The 17,731-nt window shown below is 45.3% G+C and overlaps 2 protein-coding genes across 2 annotated transcripts in view; both read right to left on the bottom strand.

Moving 5' to 3' along the window:
• The window catches only part of LOC141161007 (chemerin-like receptor 1), a 206,333-nt gene extending 201,521 nt beyond the window's left edge, over positions 1-4,812 (bottom strand). The window contains exon 1 of the mRNA XM_073645800.1: positions 4,690-4,812. The gene's annotated coding sequence lies outside the window, so the exon portion shown is untranslated. The remainder of the gene's footprint in view (positions 1-4,689) is intronic.
• LOC141161356 (chemerin-like receptor 1) lies at positions 2,883-17,352 on the bottom strand. Its single transcript, XM_073646163.1, has 3 exons — positions 17,290-17,352; positions 16,937-17,053; positions 2,883-3,662 (listed from the first exon to the last, which is right to left on the bottom strand). The coding sequence occupies exons 1-3, from the start codon at positions 17,350-17,352 to the stop codon at positions 2,883-2,885; spliced, it is 960 nt and encodes a 319-aa protein (XP_073502264.1).
• Between the last annotated feature and the right edge of the window lie 379 nt (positions 17,353-17,731).

Genomic DNA, 17,731 nt, shown 5'->3' with positions numbered 1-17,731 from the left:
GCGTTTTCTGTCCGCCGTACGTTTATACCTGTCTCCCATGATCTTTAAATTACTCAGAACACCCTGCCATACCGAGGAGAGTGACAAAGCAAACTGTTCCTTGTCATGAACTCCCGAAGCTCCTCCCCCACTAAAGGTACTAAACTGTGGATGATAACCATATGCATCGAAGAACCGTGCCAGTGGATTCTTGACGATGATTATAAATGGCAAATTCTGCCAGCGGTACGTAGGATGCCCAATCCTCCTGATTTTCAGAGACGAAACACTTGACGTAGGTCTCCAAATTCTGATTGACATGCTCAGTCTGTCCATTCAACTGAGGGTGGAAGGCAGAGGAAAAGGACAGCTGCACCCCCAGTCAAGAACAGAATGCCTTCCAGAACTTGGAAACAAACTGGGTCCCCCGATCTGACACCACATCTGATGGCATCCCGTGAAGCTTCATGATCTCATTTATGAACACTTGAGCAAGTGTCTTGGCATTTGGAAGTGCAGGTAATGCGACGAAGTGAACCATTTTACTGAACCAATCTACAACCACGAAAACCAGCGTTTTGCCTGCAGAAACCTGTAGGTTAGTAATAAAATCCATGGACAAGTGTGTCTATGGCCTACTAGGGATAGGTAACGGAAGAAGAGTACCAGACGGACGGGTATGCGAAACCTTAGAACACGCGCAAATACTACAAGCAGATACATCAATCACATCCCGATGCAACCCTGGCCACCAAAAACTACAAGAGAGGAGATCCACGGTTGCCTTACCACTTGGATGCCCAGCAAGCACAGAGTTATGATTAGTGATGAGCGAATATGTTCGAAATCCGATCTCAAATGTTAAGTTCAACACGAATGTGGCACATTCGGATTCTTGATCGGAAAGACGAGCAAAATTTGTTAAATTGGGGAAAATCAGTAACGTTTTACTGATTCGCAAATTTACGTGTTTACGTGATTGCGGGGCAACTACATTGTTTTTTACAGTTTTGCTACCATAGTTCTTGCGTATGATGAGTGGGGAGACGGGGCAGATGATTGGGGGGGCTGGTGAAAGCTCAGAACAGGTCAGATCAGCGGCGCGCTGTTTTTTTTTTTTTTCCCTTCCTGTAGGTGGTAACTTTAAGTCAGGAAAGCACGGCTAGTCAAACAGAACGCAGGAAGCATCCACAGTGTCCCAGACACAAGGGCTTCTGCAATTGGCTGCTGAATTGACATGTCCTCTCCATATAAAAACCGCCATGTTCCCTCAGCGCCATTTTATGCATGTCACTGAAGGAGATAGACGCTGCTCAGTGTGCGCTGTCTTGTGTAATGAGAGCTATTAGCTAGATAGATGGGCGCCTCTGTGGAAGTCAGATAGTGTAGATAAGTCCAGTGCTGTGTACCTGTTCAATTGACCTTGCAGCCTTTTTTTTGCTTTTGTGCAATTACTGAGATACCACCAAATATTTTTTTTGTGTCGCAGACGGGTTACACTCTGCTATAAGCCACCTAGTGCTTTTAGTGGCTGTGAAATTCAACTGTTTTCAGAGTAAAAAAATAGATTTTTTCTCTTGCTAGCCACAGTCCACCACAGATTTTTTTTGTGTTCCGGACGTGTTACACTTTGCTATAAGTCGCTTAGTGCTTTTAGTGGCGGCGAAATTCAACGGTTTTCAGAATAAAAAAATAGATATTTTCTGTTGCTAGCCACAGTCCATCAAAGATTTTTTTGTGCTGCAGACGTGTTATACTCTACTATAAGCCACCTAGTGCTTTTAGTGGCGGTGAAATTCAGCCGTATTCAGAGCTTGTGCAGAGTCAAAAAAATCTATTTTTTGCTGTTGCTAACATTATATAGCAGCCTAGATCTGAGTTTGAAATAGTTTGGAGAATATCTCCTATGTTATACAGGCATCATTCACAGTTAAAAAATGCTTTGTTCGGTTCCTAACGTTATACAGCAGGGACATCTGAGCTTAAAATAGTTTGGAGAATATCTCCTATGTTATACCGGGTGTAACAGGCCAGATTAACCCCCCCGCCCAGAATATCCCCGGGGTTAAAGAGCCTAGGCCAGATTATATCCCTTGTATATTCTGGCCTAGGTCACTTTAACCCCGGGTATATTCTGGGCGGGGGGTTAATCTGGCCTGTTACACCGGAAATGATTTGACAATACATTATATGTCCTATAGGATTTTGCGATTGGTAGGTGAGTGGTACTTGTATCTAGCAATGAATTTAATGATGGATGATTGACAATCTGACTCACTAATGATGGGAGATGGTGAGTATAGTGATTGTCTTTTTGTATATATCCATTGGCCCTATGTAAGTTGTAAATAGATTGCTTGACCTCTCATGACATCACAACCAAACCTTTAAAAGACCATGTATTCCGTTTGTTTGCTCATTATAGCCTCAATCCCCTGATGACGCCAGTTTGGTGAAACATATTGGGGAGGCTTAGGGTTTTGTTGTTTTATTAGCATAGGTCAGTTATATGGATGTTGAATACACTTAGTACTCTGGTATAGTGCAAATCCGCGGCTGCACTGAGCTGCATTGAGACCTGATAAATTATGTGCTAAGGAGGGTACCTAAAAAAAAGAGTGGTATCTACAGATGATTAAGACTGGTATCATACCCTAATATGATTGAGCCATATACTGACCGTTGTAATTTTTAACCTTATTTTCCTATTACAAAGTACAATAAAAGTTATATTTTAATAGTCTTTAGTTAGGGACTAGTTGCCTTTGGCAATTTGTTAATATATTATGGCCATCTTAAGCTGACTTAGTGAACAGTTTATAGTGTGCAGTAAGTTAAACTTATTTACTATTTTATAATGAACTTTAGGACAGTTTTAAAAAAAAAGTTGTGGAAAACTTTTTTTAATTCTTTCTTAAAAAATGTATAATTTCACTTCTTGCTTGTTTTACTACCAGAACATACACCACTGGATTTAAGAAACTGTTAGTTGCTGCTATGCTGAATAACAGCGGCAAAACCACAGATAGTTTATACGTCAAAGTCAGCTTCATAGTGGAAATAGACACCAAGACTATGATATAGGTTAAAACATATGGAGTTCTGCTACAGAAAAAGCTCATAATGCCAACTATCACCAATCTATACAGTCTGGAAGTTGCCGCCATCATGGAATTCTTCACATGGACAGCAATGATGATGTTGGAGGATACAATCACACACAGCGGGATGACATAACCAATCACTGCAAGTATAAGTACAAGAAGCTTTGTTGTAATAGTCGCTTCTTTCCAGTTTGTGATTAATATTCTTCCTTCGGAAATTAGGAAAAGGTCTGAAAATTTTTTGCATGTTTCCCTTGGAAACAAATCGAATGGCTCATTTTCTTCAAATACATCACTAAATACTTGTGCAAAGTGAGAAATATCATAAGAAGGCAGGGTGCATAAATTATCTGCATGTACATCACTATAGATGACGGCTGGAATACTACATAGGGCCGATGATACCCAGATGAGTGCGCACACAAAGCAGCAAAATCTCATGGAACAAAACCTCTGGTGCCATATTGGTTTAGCGACTGACAAGGCGCGATCAATATTTAACGCTGTGAGGATGTAGATACTGGCGTACATATTAACCAAGGTAAGAAAGTTGTAGAATTTGCACACACTGAATCTGAACTTTTATTATAATAACAAAAGCAATTAGGTACCTTATGGGTAGTGGCTAGAGTCCGATGGGCCCCAGTGCAAAATTTGGACCTGGCCACCACCTACATGTTTCCAATCCTGGTATACCTCCCATCCTGGGTCCATCCTGGTATATATGTCCCCCATCCTGGGCCCACCCTGGTATATATGGTATGTTCCTCATCCTGGCATATATGTCCTTCATCCTGGTATATGTCACCCATCCTGCTATATATGTCCCCAATACTGGTATAGATGTCTCCATTCTTGGTATATATGTCCTAGTATATGTGTCTCCCTTCCTTGACCCATCCTGTTATATACAGTGGGGAAAAAAAGTATTTAGTCAGCCACCAATTGTGCAAGTTCTCCCACTTAAAAAGATGAGAGAGGCCTGTAACTGACATCATAGGTAGACCTCAACTATGAGAGACAAAATGAGAAAAAAAATCCTGAAAATCACATTGTCTGATTTGGAAAGAAACTTTTTTTAAATTTTGGTGGAAAATAAGTATTTGGTCAATTAGGGTGCAGCCTTTTGGCCACCCCCATGGTGCTCCAAGTATCTTAATTAGCATATTTGATTACACTTCAATTTCTGTTGAACAGAGGCATCATTTAGAACACAAAAGGTGCAATTTTTAAAGGGTTTATACACCCTATAAGGCTATGTGCTTAATAAATACTGTCAGTCTGGGATGACAGACTCCCTTTAATGAATTTTGAGCTGTCGATGAAATTACCAATATTTACTATATATTGTAGGACAATTCAAGGAAGGGCAAACCCAACATTAGGTCACGGCCCCACTATCAGTATTCAGTCAGTATTTTTTCTCAGGAGTGGGAGCCAAAACCAGGAGTGGGTGATAAATGCAGAATTGGTGACTTGTTTCTATTGTACCTTTTCTCTGATTGTTCCTCACCAGGTTTTGTCTCCCACTCCTGAGAAAAAATACTGACCGAATACTGACCAAATACTGATAGCGAGGCCTTAGAGATATACTGTCTTTCCATACCTTAGTTTCCTGGCTTGTCAGATGAGATCCAAATAAATTTGTATTTAAAAGCGAAAGCTTTTATAATGTTCTAGCATTTATAGGAAGTTACTTGCTTCAATCGTACTGGTTCCTTCATTATAATAACTGTCACACAACGGTCAAACCACCCATATCTCTTATCTCAGGGTTTATAAACGTATCTTTACTTCCACAAGTATCTTCACAGGACAAATACAATCTTCTATCTCAATCAACATCTTTGTGACATGAGTGTTTATAAGTGGAGTCAAGATTATAGATAAAAGCAATTGCAATTTTCTTCAGTGGAAGAAAAAGATCTATAAATAAAATCAATGAAGGATGCCAACAAAGTAATGCATTGTAAAAGTGAGGAGAAGCTGACCACAACCCCTTGAAGATTGTATGGTTATATAATGCATTGCCATTAGTGATAAGTGAACGTGATCGCCAATGCTTGGTACTCACCCGAGCATCACTGTGCTCGACAAACTCGACAAGCTCGGCGACTATTTCTGGGTTGCTTGGGCGGAAACTCGGGTCCCCTCCCTACATGTTTGGCGCTCTTTAGAGAGCCAATGAACATGCAGGGATTGCTTGCCACGCACATGTAGCCATGTTGGTTGTGGCATTACAGTGATTGGCTGGCCGCACAGCGTCATCAGGTCTATATCAGACCTGGCGACGCCATGCTCGTCACAGTCTACCCCAGAAACAGGCAGTGTAGGGAGAGAGGCTGCTGAACTAGGGAGAGATTTACTTGTTTATAGTTATTATAGGTATTCCACAACATATATATATATATATCTATATATATAATCGTCTTATCCCATCTGTCTGTCTGTCTGTCTGTCTGTCCAGGAAATCCCGCGTCGCTCATTGGTCCGGCAGCAGCCAATCAGCGCCGCGGGATTTCTGAAAAAAGATGGCGGCCATTAGCGGCTCATCTGCGGGACGGAGCTGAGCGACAATGCAGCCGGGAGATGAGCGCCGCGAGGCGCTCATCTCCCGGCCGGCAACAGCAGAAGGAACCCGACCGCCGGACCCATCTGCGGGACGGAGATGCAGCCGGGAGATGAGCGGCGTGAGGCACTCATCTCCCGGCCGGTAGCAGCAGATGGACCGCCGGTGTCGCTGACCTCCATGCGGAAGAGAGGAACGGGGAGCGGCGCTGCAGGTCAGGATACTTCTCCTGCGAGCGCCCGCTCATGTCCCGGGTACTCACAGCGGAAGTACCCGCACAGGCAGCGGACCCGACCAATCACTGATCTTAGCGCAAAAGTTAAACACCGCTGTGCTGATTGGTCGCCGACGCTGCCCGCGACCAATCACCGATTTGGGCGCCACATTTAAATATCAGCCGTGACCAATCAGCACAGCGGTGTTTAAATCTGGAGCCAAGATCGGTGATTGGTCGCGGCTGATATTTAAATTTGGCACCCAAATCGGTGATTGGTCGCGGGCAGCGTCCGCGACCAATCAGCACAGTAGTCGTTAACTTTAGCCGCAAGATCAGTGATTGGTCGCGGGCCAAGACCGCGACCAATCACCGATTTGTGCGGCACATTTAAATAGTGGCCGCGACCAATTGGATGTCAGCGCCGCTCCCCAGTCTTCCCTTCACACCCTAGCTGCATGGATGTCAGCGCCGCTGCCTGTGCGGATACTTCCGCTGCGAGAACCCGGGACATGAGCGGGCGCTCGCAGCAGAAGTATCCCGACCCGCAGCGCCGCTCCCCGGTCCTCCCTTCACACCCTAGCCGCTGATGTCCCCACAGTATCTGCATGGTGTTACAAAGATCCGGACATTTGTGTTAAAAATCGCTGATTGGTCGCTGGCGGTGCCCGCGACCAATCACCGATTTGGCCACCAAATTTAAATATCGGCCGCGACCAATCACCGATCTTGGCTCCACATTTAAACACCGCTGTACTGATTGATCGCGGCCGATATTTAAATTTGGCGCCCAAATCGGTGATTCGTCGCGGCAGCGGCCGTGACCAATCAGCAGAGCGGTGTTTAACTTTAGCGCCAAGATCACAGATTGGTCGCGTGCGGAGAGCGCGACCAATCAGCGAATCGTATTGGTGAGGAGCGGGGAGCGGAATCGTATTAGTGAGGTCCGGGGAGCGCCGCTGCCTGTGCGGATACTTCCACTCAGAGAAGCCGGGAGATGAGCGACTGCTCGTAGCAGAAGTATCCCGACCCGCAGCGCCGCTTCCCGGTCCTCCCTTCACACCCTAGCCGCTGATGTCCCCACAGTATCCGCATGGTGTTACAAAGATCCGGACATTTGTGTTAAAAATCGCTGATTGGTCGCTGGCGCTGCCCGCGACCAATCACCGATTTGGGCGTCAAATTTAAATATCGGCCGCGACCAATCAGCACAGCGGTGTTTAAATCTGGAGCCAAGATCAGTGATTGGTCGCGTCCGATATTTAAATTTGGCGACCAAATTGGTGATTGGTCCGGACCTTTGTAACACCATGCGGATACTGTGGGGACATCAGCGGCTAGGGTGTGAAGGGAGGACCGGGGAGCAGCGCTGCCTGTGCGGATACTTCTGCTGCGAGAACCAGGGACATGAGCGAGCGCTAGCAGCAGAAGTATCCGGATCCGCAGCGCCGCTCCCCGGTCCTCCCTTCACACCGTAGCCGCTGATGTCCCCACAGTATCCGCATGGTGTTACAAAGGTCCGGACATTTGTGTTAAAAATCGCTGATTGGTCGCTGGCGCTGCCCGCGACCAATCACCGATTTGGGCGCCAAATTTAAATATCAGCCGCGACCAATCACCGATCTTGGCTCCACATTTAAACACCGCTGTACTGATTGGTCGTGGACGCTATTTAAATGTGGCGCCAAAATCGGTGATTGGTCGCGCCCAGCGTCGGCGACCAATCAGCACAGCGGTGTTTAAATGTGGAGCCAAGATCGGTGATTGGTCGCGGCCGATATTTAAATTTGGCGCCCAATTCGGTGATTGGTCGCGGGCAGCGCCAGCGACCAATCAGGGATTTTTAACACAAATGGAAAGAGGGAGGCATATCTAAAGAAGATTATAATGCAGTCTGCAGATCCTGCAGGGCACGTATCAGGTTAGCTAAAGCTGACAATGAATTAAGGCTTGCAAGAGATGTCAAAAGCAATAAAAAAGGATTTTGGGGGTATGTCAAAAGTAAAAGAAAAGTCAAAGATGCTATAGGATTTTTACAGGATGAAAATGGAGAAATGGTAAGAGAGGATGTTGAGAAGGCCGAACTTTTTAATTCCTATTTTGCATCTGTTTTCTCTCAGAAAGAAAATGTAACATCAACTGATCTTCACTGTCCTTTTAAAGGAATAGAGGAATCCAAGTTATCTGTAAACAGAAAGATTGTGAGGGAATATTTAGCTAACATAAATGAGTTCAAGTCTCCAGGTCCAGATGAATTACACCCCAGAGTACTGAAGGAGATCGTAGAAGAAATTTTAGAACCACTCTCCATAATCTTTGAAAATTCTTGGAGAACAGGAGAAGTCCCAGAAGACTGGAGAAGAGCAAATGTTGTTCCTATCTTCAAAAAGGGGAAGAAGGTGGACCCAGGGAACTATAGGCCGGTGAGTCTGACTTCTATACCAGGAAAGATCTTTGAACAAATTATTAAACAACATATATGTAAGTACATGGATAAGAATGAAGTGATTAATCAGAGTCAGCATGGGTTTGTAACTAACAAGTCATGTCAGACTAACTTAATTTCCTTCTATGACAGAATCACTGACTGGGTGGATCAGGGAAATACTGTAGATATAGTATATCTTGACTTCAGCAAAGCATTTGACAAAGTATCTCACACCATCCTTATTGAAAAAATGACCAAGTATGCAATGGACCAGGCAACTGTTAGGTGGATTCATAACTGGCTTAGTGATCGGACTCAAAGGGTGGTTGTAAATGGCTTCACATCCAGCTGGATGAATGTCTCAAGTGGGGTACCACAGGGCTCTGTCCTGGGACCTGTATTGTTCAACATCTTTATCAATGATTTAGATAAAGGAATTGAGGGTAAACTGATTAAATTTGCTGATGACACAAAGCTAGGAGGGATAGCTAATACTATAGAAGAGTGAGAGAGGATTCAAAAAGACCTAAATAAACTGGAGCAGTGGGCAGCAACCAACAGAATGGTTTTTAACAGGGAAAAATGCAAAGTACTACATCTGGGCAATAAAAATAAAAAAAGCATATACAGAATGGGAGGAATAGAGCTAAGCAACAGTACATGTGAAAAAGACTTAGGTATACTAATAGATCATAGACTGAACATGAGTCAACAGTGTGATGCAGCAGCAAAAAAGGCAAATACAATTCTGGGATGTATTAACAGAAGCATACAGTCTAGATCACGTGAAGTCATTATCGGTCTTTACTCCTCTTTGGTCAGACCTCATCTGGAATACTGTGTACAGTTTTGGGCACCACATTTTAAAAAAGACATAGACAAGCTGGAGCAAGTTCAGAGAAGAGCGACCAGAATGGTGACTGGTCTGCAAACCATGTCCTATGAGGAACGGTTGCAGGATTTGGGAATGTTTAGCTTGCAAAAAAGAAGACTGAGAGGAGACTTAATAGCTGTCTACAAATATGTCAAGGGCTGTCACATTGTAGAAGGATCATCTTTATTCTCATTTGCACAAGGAAAGACTAGAAGCAATGGGATGAAACTAAATGGGAGGAGACACAGATTAGATATTAGAAAAAACTTTTTGACAGTTAGGGTGATTAATGAGTGGAACAGGCTGCCACGAGAGGTGGTTAGTTCCCCTTCAATGGACGTCTTCAAACAGAGGCTGGACAGACATCTGTCTGAGATGATCTAGTGAATCCTGCTTTGAGCAGGGGGTTGGACCAGATGACCCAGGAGGTCCCTTCCAACTCTACCATTCTATGATTCTATGATTCTATGTCCGGACCTTTGTAACACCAAGCGGATACTGTGGGGAGATCAGCGGCTAGGGTGTGAAGGGAGGACCGGGGAGCGGCGCTGCGGGTCGGGATACATCTGCTGCGAGCAGTCGCTCATGTCCCGGGTTCTCGCAGCGGAAGTAGCCGCACAAGCAGCGGCGCTCCCCGGTCCTCACTAATACGATTTCGCTCCCCGCTCCTCACCACTACGATTCGCTGATTGGTCGCGCTCTCCGCACGCGACCAATCAGTGATCTTGGCGCTAAAGTTAAACCCCGCTCTGCTGATTGGTTGCGGCCGCTGCCCGCGACCAATCACCGATTTGGGCGCCACATATAAATAGCAGCCGCGACCAATCACCGATCTTGCCGCCACATTTAAACACTGCTGTGCTAATTGGTCGCGGACGCCAGACGCGTCCAATCAGCGAGATTGGCGCCAAATTTAAACAACGCTCTGCTGATTGATCGCGGTCGCTGGCCGAGATCAATCAGCAGTATTGGCGCAAAATTTAAACAACGCTCTGCTGATTGGTCGCGGCCTTCAGCCGCGACTAATCAGCGATTTTGGCGCCAAATTTAAACACCGTTCTGCATCGCTCTGCTGATTGGTCGCGGTCGCGACTAAGCAGCGATTTTGCTGCCAAATTTAAACACGCTCTCCATTCCTCACTAACACGGTTCGCTGATTGGTCGCGGCCGCCGCCCGCGACCAATCAGCGATTTTGGCGCCACATTTAAACACCGCTCTACTGATTGGTCGCGGCCGCCATCCGCGACCAATCAGCGAGATTGGCGCCAAATTTAAACAACGCTCTGCTGATTGGTTGAGGCCGGCGACCGCGACCAATCAGCAGAGCGATGCAGAGCGTGGTTTAAATTTGGCCCCAAAGTCGCTGATTAGTCGCGTCTGACGGCCGCGACAAATCAACAGAGCGTTGTTTAAATTTTGCGCCAAAATCGCTGATTGGTCGCGGCCGTCAGACGCGACTAATCAGCGACTTTGGGGCCAAATTTAAACCCCGCTCTGCATCGCTCTGCTGATTGGTCGCGGTCGGCGGCCGCGACCAATCAGCAGTATTGGCGCCAAATTTAAACACCGCTCTGCTGATTGGTCGCGACTAATCAGCGATTTTGGTGCCAAATTTAAACACGCTCTCCAGTCCTCACTAACACGGTTCGCAGATTGGCCGCCAAATTTAAACACCGCTTTGCTGATTGGTCGCGGTTGCCAAACGCGACCAATCAGCGATTTGGGCGCCAAATTTAAACGCCGCTCTGCTAATTGCGCCCCGTCGGCCGCGTACCTATTCTAGAATACCCGATGCGTTCGAATCGGGCCACCATCTAGTCTACTATATAATTGTCTTATCCCAGCTGTCTGTCTGTCTGTCTGTCTATCTGTCTGTTTTTCTGTCTGTCTGTCTGTCTGTCTGTCCTGGAAATCCCGCATCGCTCATTGGTCCGGCAGCGGCCAATCAGCGCCGCGGGATTTCTGAAAAAAGATGGCGGCCGTTAGTGGCTCATCTGGCGGACGGAGGTCAGCGGCGATGCAGTGGGGAGATGAGCGGCGCTAGCAGCACAACTACCCCGACCGGCGCCGCTGACCTCCATACGGCTAACGTCGGAAGATCAGCGGCTTGGCCCGCTGATCTCCCGACAGCAAGTGTGAACGGAGGACCGGGGAGCGGCGCCGCCGTTTGGGATGCTTCTGCTGCGAGCAGGCGCTCATCTCCCGGCTTCTCGCAGCAGAAGGAGCCGCACAGGCAGCGCCGCTCCTCGGTCCTCGCTAATACGGAGCCGCACAAGCAGTGCCGCTCTCGGGCCCACACTAATACGACGCTGATTGGTCGCGGTGGCCACCGGCCGACCGCAACCAATCAGCGAGATTGGCGCCAAATTTAAACACCGCTCTGCTGATTGGTTGCGGTCGCCGGCCGTGACCAATCAGCATTATGGGCGCCACATTTAAACACTGCTTTGCTGATTGGTCGCGGTCGCCGGCCGTGACCAATCAGCATTATTGGCACCAAATTTAAACACCGCTTTTCTGATTGGTCGCGGTCGCCGGCCGCGACCAATCAGCATTATTGGCGCCAAATTTAAACAAAGCTCTGCTGATTGGTCGCGGTCGCTGGCCGCGACCAATCAGCATTATTGGCGCCAAATTTAAACAAAGCTCTGCTGATTGGTCGCGGTCGCTGGCCGCGACCAATCAGCATTATTGGCGCCAAATTTAAACACCGCTCTTCTGATTGGTCGCGACCGCCAGCCGCGACCAATCAGCGATATTGGCGCCAAATTTAAACACCCCTCTGCTGATTGGTCGCGGTCGCCATGCGGCAGATGAGCCGCTAACAGCCGCCATCTTTTTCTGAAATCAGCGACGCGGGATTTCCTGGACAGACAGACAGACAGACAGGATAAGACGATTATATATATTAGATATATATACAGTGCTGGCCAAAAGTATTGGCACCCCTGCAATTCTGTCAGATAATACTCAGTTTCTTCCTGAAAATGATTGCAATCACAAATTCTTTGGTATTATTCTCTTCATTTAATTTGTCTTCAATGAAAAAAACACAAAAAGAATTGTCCTAAAGCCAAATTGGATATAATTCCACACCAAACCTAAAAAAAGGGGGTGGACAAAAGTATTGGCACCCTTTGAAAAATCATGTGATGCTTCTCTAATTCATGTAATTAACAGCACCTGTAACTTACCTCTGGCACCTAACAGGTGTTGGCAATAACTAAATCACACTTGCAGCCAGTTAACATGGATTAAAGTTGACTCAACCTCTGTCCTGAGTCCTTGTGTGTACCACATTGAGCATGGAGAAAAGAAAGAAGACCAAAGAACTGTCTGAGGACTTGAGAAACCAAATTGTGAGGAAGCATGAGCAATCTCAAGGCTACAAGTCCATCTCCAAAGACCTGAATGTTCCTGTGTCTTCCGTGCGCAGTGTCATCAAGAAGTTTAAAGCCCATGGCACTGTGGCTAACCTCCCTAGATGTGGACGGAAAAGAAAAATTGACAAGAGATTTCAACGCAAGATTGTGCAGATGGTGGATAATGAACCTCGACTAACATCCAAACAAGTTCAAGCTGCCCTGCAGTCCGAGGGTACAACAGTGTCAGCCCGTACTATCCGTCGGCGTCTGAATGAAAAGGGACTGTATGGTAGGATACCCAGGAAGACCCCACTTCTTACCCCGAGACATAAAAAAGCCAGGCTGGAGTTTGCCAAAACTTACCTGAGAAAGCCTAAAACGTTTTGGAAGAATTTTCTCTGGTCAGATGAGACAAAAGTAGAGCTTTTTGGGAAAAAGCATCAACATAGAGTGTACAGGAAAAAAAAAGAGGCATTCAAAGAAAAGAACACGGTCCCTACAGTCAAACATGGCGGAGGTTCCCTGATGTTTTGGGGTTGCTTTGCTGCCTCTGGCACTGGACTGCTTGACCGTGTGCATGGCATTATGAAGTCTGAAGGCTACCAAAAATTTTGCAGCATAATGTAGGGCCCAGTGTCTCCCTCAGAGGTCATGGGTCTTCCAGCAGGACAATGACCCAAAACACACTTCCAAAAGCACTATAAAATGGTTTTAGAGAAAGCACTGGAGACTTCTAAGGTGGCCAGCAATGAGTCCAGACCTGAGTCCCGTAGAACACCTGTGGAGAGATCTCAAAATGGCAGTTTGGAGAAGGCACCCTTCAAATACCAGGGACTCGGAGCAGTTTGCCAAAGAAGAATGGTCTACAATTCCAGCAGAGCATTGTAAGAAATTCATTGATGGTTACAGGAAGTGGTTGTTCGCAGATATTTTGGCTAAAGGTTGTGCAACCAAGTATTAGGCTGAGGGTGCCAATACTTTTGTCTGGTCCTTTTTTGGAGTTTTGTGTGAAATGATCAATGATTTGATTTTTGCTTCATTCTCTTTTGTGTTTTTTCCTTGCAAGCAAATTAAATGAAGAGAATAAGACCAAAGAATTTGTGATTGCAATCATTTTCAGGAAGAAACTGAGTATTATCTGACAGAATTGCAGGGGTGCCAATACTTTTGGCCAGCACTGTACATCTATCCAACTGAACTGACAGTCCTTCTGAGGACTAATCCAGCTGCATTTATTCAGTGGTGATAGCAGGAGTTAGGCAGGCAGGCAGTGTATGTGGCAGACTGCAGTGCATATAGTGCAAGAGGGTCCATTGAACGTCCTGTCTGCTGCTGTTCTTACAGATATTTGTAGACATAGCCCCAGATATCAGGGTCCAGGGCAATGTTTTTTTATCTTAATCCTGGTTATTTGCTTAAAAAGCAATGCAGAGTACATCATTTTTCTGCACCATATGCTTGTTAGCACTGCAGAATACAGCCAGATCTGTTCCATATTTCAGTGATAAAAATCCAGAAATTTGAACTGAACGTGAAAAATATTGGTCTCCTTTTCAATTCTGTTGCAGTGTGTCTGTCAAGCTATTCACACGAGGTCTCTGTGAAGAATAGTATTAGTAATTTACAGGCCTGCTATTTAAAACAGTGGTTCTCTGTCAGACATAACACATAGAACAACGTTCCAAAATCAGCCATTTTTGCCATCCATTTCATTGCAGTATGTCGGTCAAGCTAATCACACTAGGTCTCTGTTTAGAATAATATTAGTAAATTACAGACCTACTATTTAAAACCGTGGTTCTCTGTCAGACATATTACATATAACGGTGTTCCAAAATCAGCCATTTCTGCCTTCCATTTCGTTGCAGTGTGTCGGTCAAGCTATTCACACTAGGTGTCTGCGTAGAATAATATTAGTAAATTACAGGCCTGATATTTTAAACCGTGGTTCTCTGTCAGACATATCACCTTTAACCGTGTTCCAAAATCAGCCATTTCTGCTTCTATTTCGTTGCAGTGTGTCGGTCAAGCTATTCACACGAGGTTTCTGTGAAGAATAATATTAGTAAATTACAGGCCTGCTATTTAAAACTGTGGTTCTCTGTCAGACATATCAACTATAACAGTGTTCCAAGATAAGCCATTTCTGCCTTCCATTTCGTTGCAGTGTGTCGGTCAAGCTATTCACACTAGGTGTCTGTGTAGAATAATATTAGTAAATTACAGGCCTGCTATTTAAAACTGTGTTTCTCTGTCAGACATATCAACTATAACAGTGTTCCAAAATCAGCCATTTCTGCCTTCCATTTCGTTGCAGTGTGTCAGTCAAGCTATTCACACTAGGTGTCTGTGTAGAATAATATTAGTAAATTACAGGCCTGCTATTTTAAACCGTGGTTCACTGCCAGACATATCACATACAACAGTGTTCCAAAGTCAGCCATTTCTGCCTTCCATTTCGTTGCAGTGTGTCGGTCAAGCTATTCACACGAGGTCTCTGTGAAGAATAACATTAGTATATTACAGGCCTGCTATTTAAACCCGTGGTTCTCTGTCAGACATATCAACTATAACAGTGTTCCAAGATCAGCCATTTCTGCCTTCCATTTCGTTGCAGTGTGTCGGTCAAGCTATTCACACTAGGTTTCTGTGTAGAATAATATTAGTAAATTATAGGCCTGCTATTTAAAACCGTGGTTCTCTGTCAGACATATCAACTATAACAGTGTTCCAAAATCAGCCATTTCTGCCTTCCATTTCGTTGCAGTGTGTCAGTCAAGCTATTCACACTAGGTGTCTGTGTAGAATAATATTAGTAAATTACAGGCCTGATATTTTAAACCGTGGTTCTCTGTCAGACATATCACCTTTAACCGTGTTCCAAAATCAGCCATTTCTGCCTTCTATTTCGTTGCAGTGTGTCGGTCAAGCTATTCACACGAGGTCTCTGTGAAGAATAATATTAGTAAATTACAGGCCTGCTATTTAAAACCGTGGTTCTCTGTCAGACATATCACATATAACAGTGTTCCAAAATCAGCCATTTCTGCATTCCATTTCGTTGCAGTGTGTCGGTCAAGCTATTCACACGAGGTCTCTGTGAAGAATAATATTAGTAAATTACAGGCCTGCTATTTAAAACCATGGTTCTCTGTCAGACATATCAACTATAACAGTGTTCCAAGATCAGCCATTTCTGCCTTCCATTTCGTTGCAGTGTGTCGGTCAAGCTATTCACACTAGGTGTCTGTGTAGAATAATATTAGTAAATTACAGGCCTGCTATTTAAAACCGTGGTTCTCTGTCAGACATATCAACTATAACAGTGTTCCAAAATCAGCCATTTCTGCCTTCCATTTCGTTGCAGTGTGTCGCTCAAACTATTCACACTTGGTGTCTATGTAGAACAATATTAGAAAATTAGAGGCCTGCTATTTTAAACCATGGTTCTCTGTCAGAGATATCACCTTTAACCGTGTTCCAAAATCAGCCATTTCTGCCTTCTATTTCGTTGCAGTGTGTCGGTCAAGCTATTCACACTAGGTCTCTGTGTAGAATAATATTAGTAAATTACAGGCCTACTATTTAAAACCGTGGGTCTCTGTCAGACATATCACATATAACAATGAACAAACTGCGGCCAACATTATATAGAGCGCCAGTTAGGGGTCTGGTTGAGAAAGCTCATCCCCCGCCCCCACACGGACATGCCAACTCAAAACAATATACCAACTAGAGAACACATGGGTATAATAGCATAAAAGACTTTATTAGCAGAAAAATCATTACAATTATTACATCACATCAAATATAAACAATATTATAGAACTTAGACATGTGGAATAGCAAGCCACATTCAATGGCTTAACCCTGAACAGGGCCCAAAGATCTTAACAGGCAGTAATAGAGTAGCAAAGAGGAGATCAAGTGATCATAAGACACAAATACCAATATAGTAAAGTTCAGCAATGAGCTATATCTTAGAGGTATTAGCACATTGCTCACCAAGTAAGGAAGGGCCTAATCCAGAGTGGGACAGTACAGGAACGAAGCGGTGGCCAGAAGGAGCCTCGACGCGCGTTTCACCGGTGAAATACCTTGGCTTTCTCAAGAAGCATATGTGAGTGTGCTGCCGTACCTTTAAAAACGCCCCAGAGTGGTCACTTGTGTTTTCATGTGACTATGCTAACGTGGATGGCCAGCCCATCTTGCCGGCATACAATGCAAATGACGCATGCATCAGAAATCCCACTGCTCCCATGCGTGGAGCCAGGCCGTCATATTGTCCAACCGGGACGGCCCGAGTCGTCGATGAGTCATGTGCGGAGGCCGCGTGTATCAGGGAATTAACTGAGGTAGGCTTTCTGAAAACGTCAGTCTGAATAAAAGAATCAGAATCCACCTCAAGAGTGACGTCCAGAAAGTCAATCTGTTCATGATGACACATATAGGTCAACCTGATACCACAAGTGTTAGAATTAAGCCGCACCATGAAGTCTTCGAGCTCCTCCACGGTCCCCTGCCAGAAAAATAAAATATCATCAATGTGTCTTAGCCATGACACTACGTGTTCCGTGCCCTGCACGCCCTCGTCGCCAAAGAAATCCCTCTCCCAGGCACCCAGGAAAAGGTTGGCATACGAGGGCGCACAGGCCACCCCCATTGCCGTGCAACGGTCTTGTAGATACACAGTATCTTTAAATAAAAAATAATTATGGCAGAGGACGAAGTGGAGGAGCTCAAGGATGAACTCACGCGATAGGCCGTCCAGGTCGGAGGTCCCCAGGAAGAGGTGGACCGCTGAGAGACCCAGATCATGGCTAATGCAAGTGTAAAGACTCTCAACATCGGCCGTGTCCAAGCGAGTGCCATCCGCCAAAAGGACGCCATCAACCCGTGTAAGGACGTCTGTCGTGTCCTTAATATAAGATGGAAGAGTTTCAACAAGGGGACGAAGGTGGCTGTCAATATAAATTGTCCTCTCCTGCCCAATCCTGAAACGATAGGACGTCCCGTTGGGTTGAGGACATCCTTGTGGATTTTCGAAAGTAAGTAAAAAGTGGCAGTCTTTGGGAAACTAACAGTTAGAGTCTCGACTGTTTGTTTATTAATAATGCCCTGTTCACAGGCATGGGCCAGGATCCCTTGGAGCGCAGCAGAGAAGGAGGCCGTAGGATTATAAGATAGTTTTGAGTAT

Source organism: Phyllobates terribilis, unplaced genomic scaffold (assembly GCF_046119375.1).
Source record: "Phyllobates terribilis strain yellow unplaced genomic scaffold, ASM4611937v1 Scaffold_9__5_contigs__length_417890890, whole genome shotgun sequence".
NCBI lineage: Eukaryota > Metazoa > Chordata > Amphibia > Anura > Dendrobatidae > Phyllobates > Phyllobates terribilis.
Note: the sequence above shows the minus strand (reverse complement) of the source record. Positions and strands in the feature narration are given on the sequence as shown.

Excerpts from the sequence above, each read along its gene's own strand:
- LOC141161356 (XM_073646163.1), bottom strand. The coding sequence starts at position 17,352 with ATGATCTGGGTCTCTCAGCGGTCCACCTCTTCCTGGGGACCTCCGACC. Across the intron at positions 17,054-17,289 it reads CGACCTGGACGGCCTATCGC|GGGACCGTGGAGGAGCTCGA; the intron begins GTGAGTTCATCC and ends TTTTTCTGGCAG. Across the intron at positions 3,663-16,936 it reads TTCTGGACGTCACTCTTGAG|TTCAGATTCAGTGTGTGCAA; the intron begins GTGGATTCTGAT and ends TTATAATAAAAG.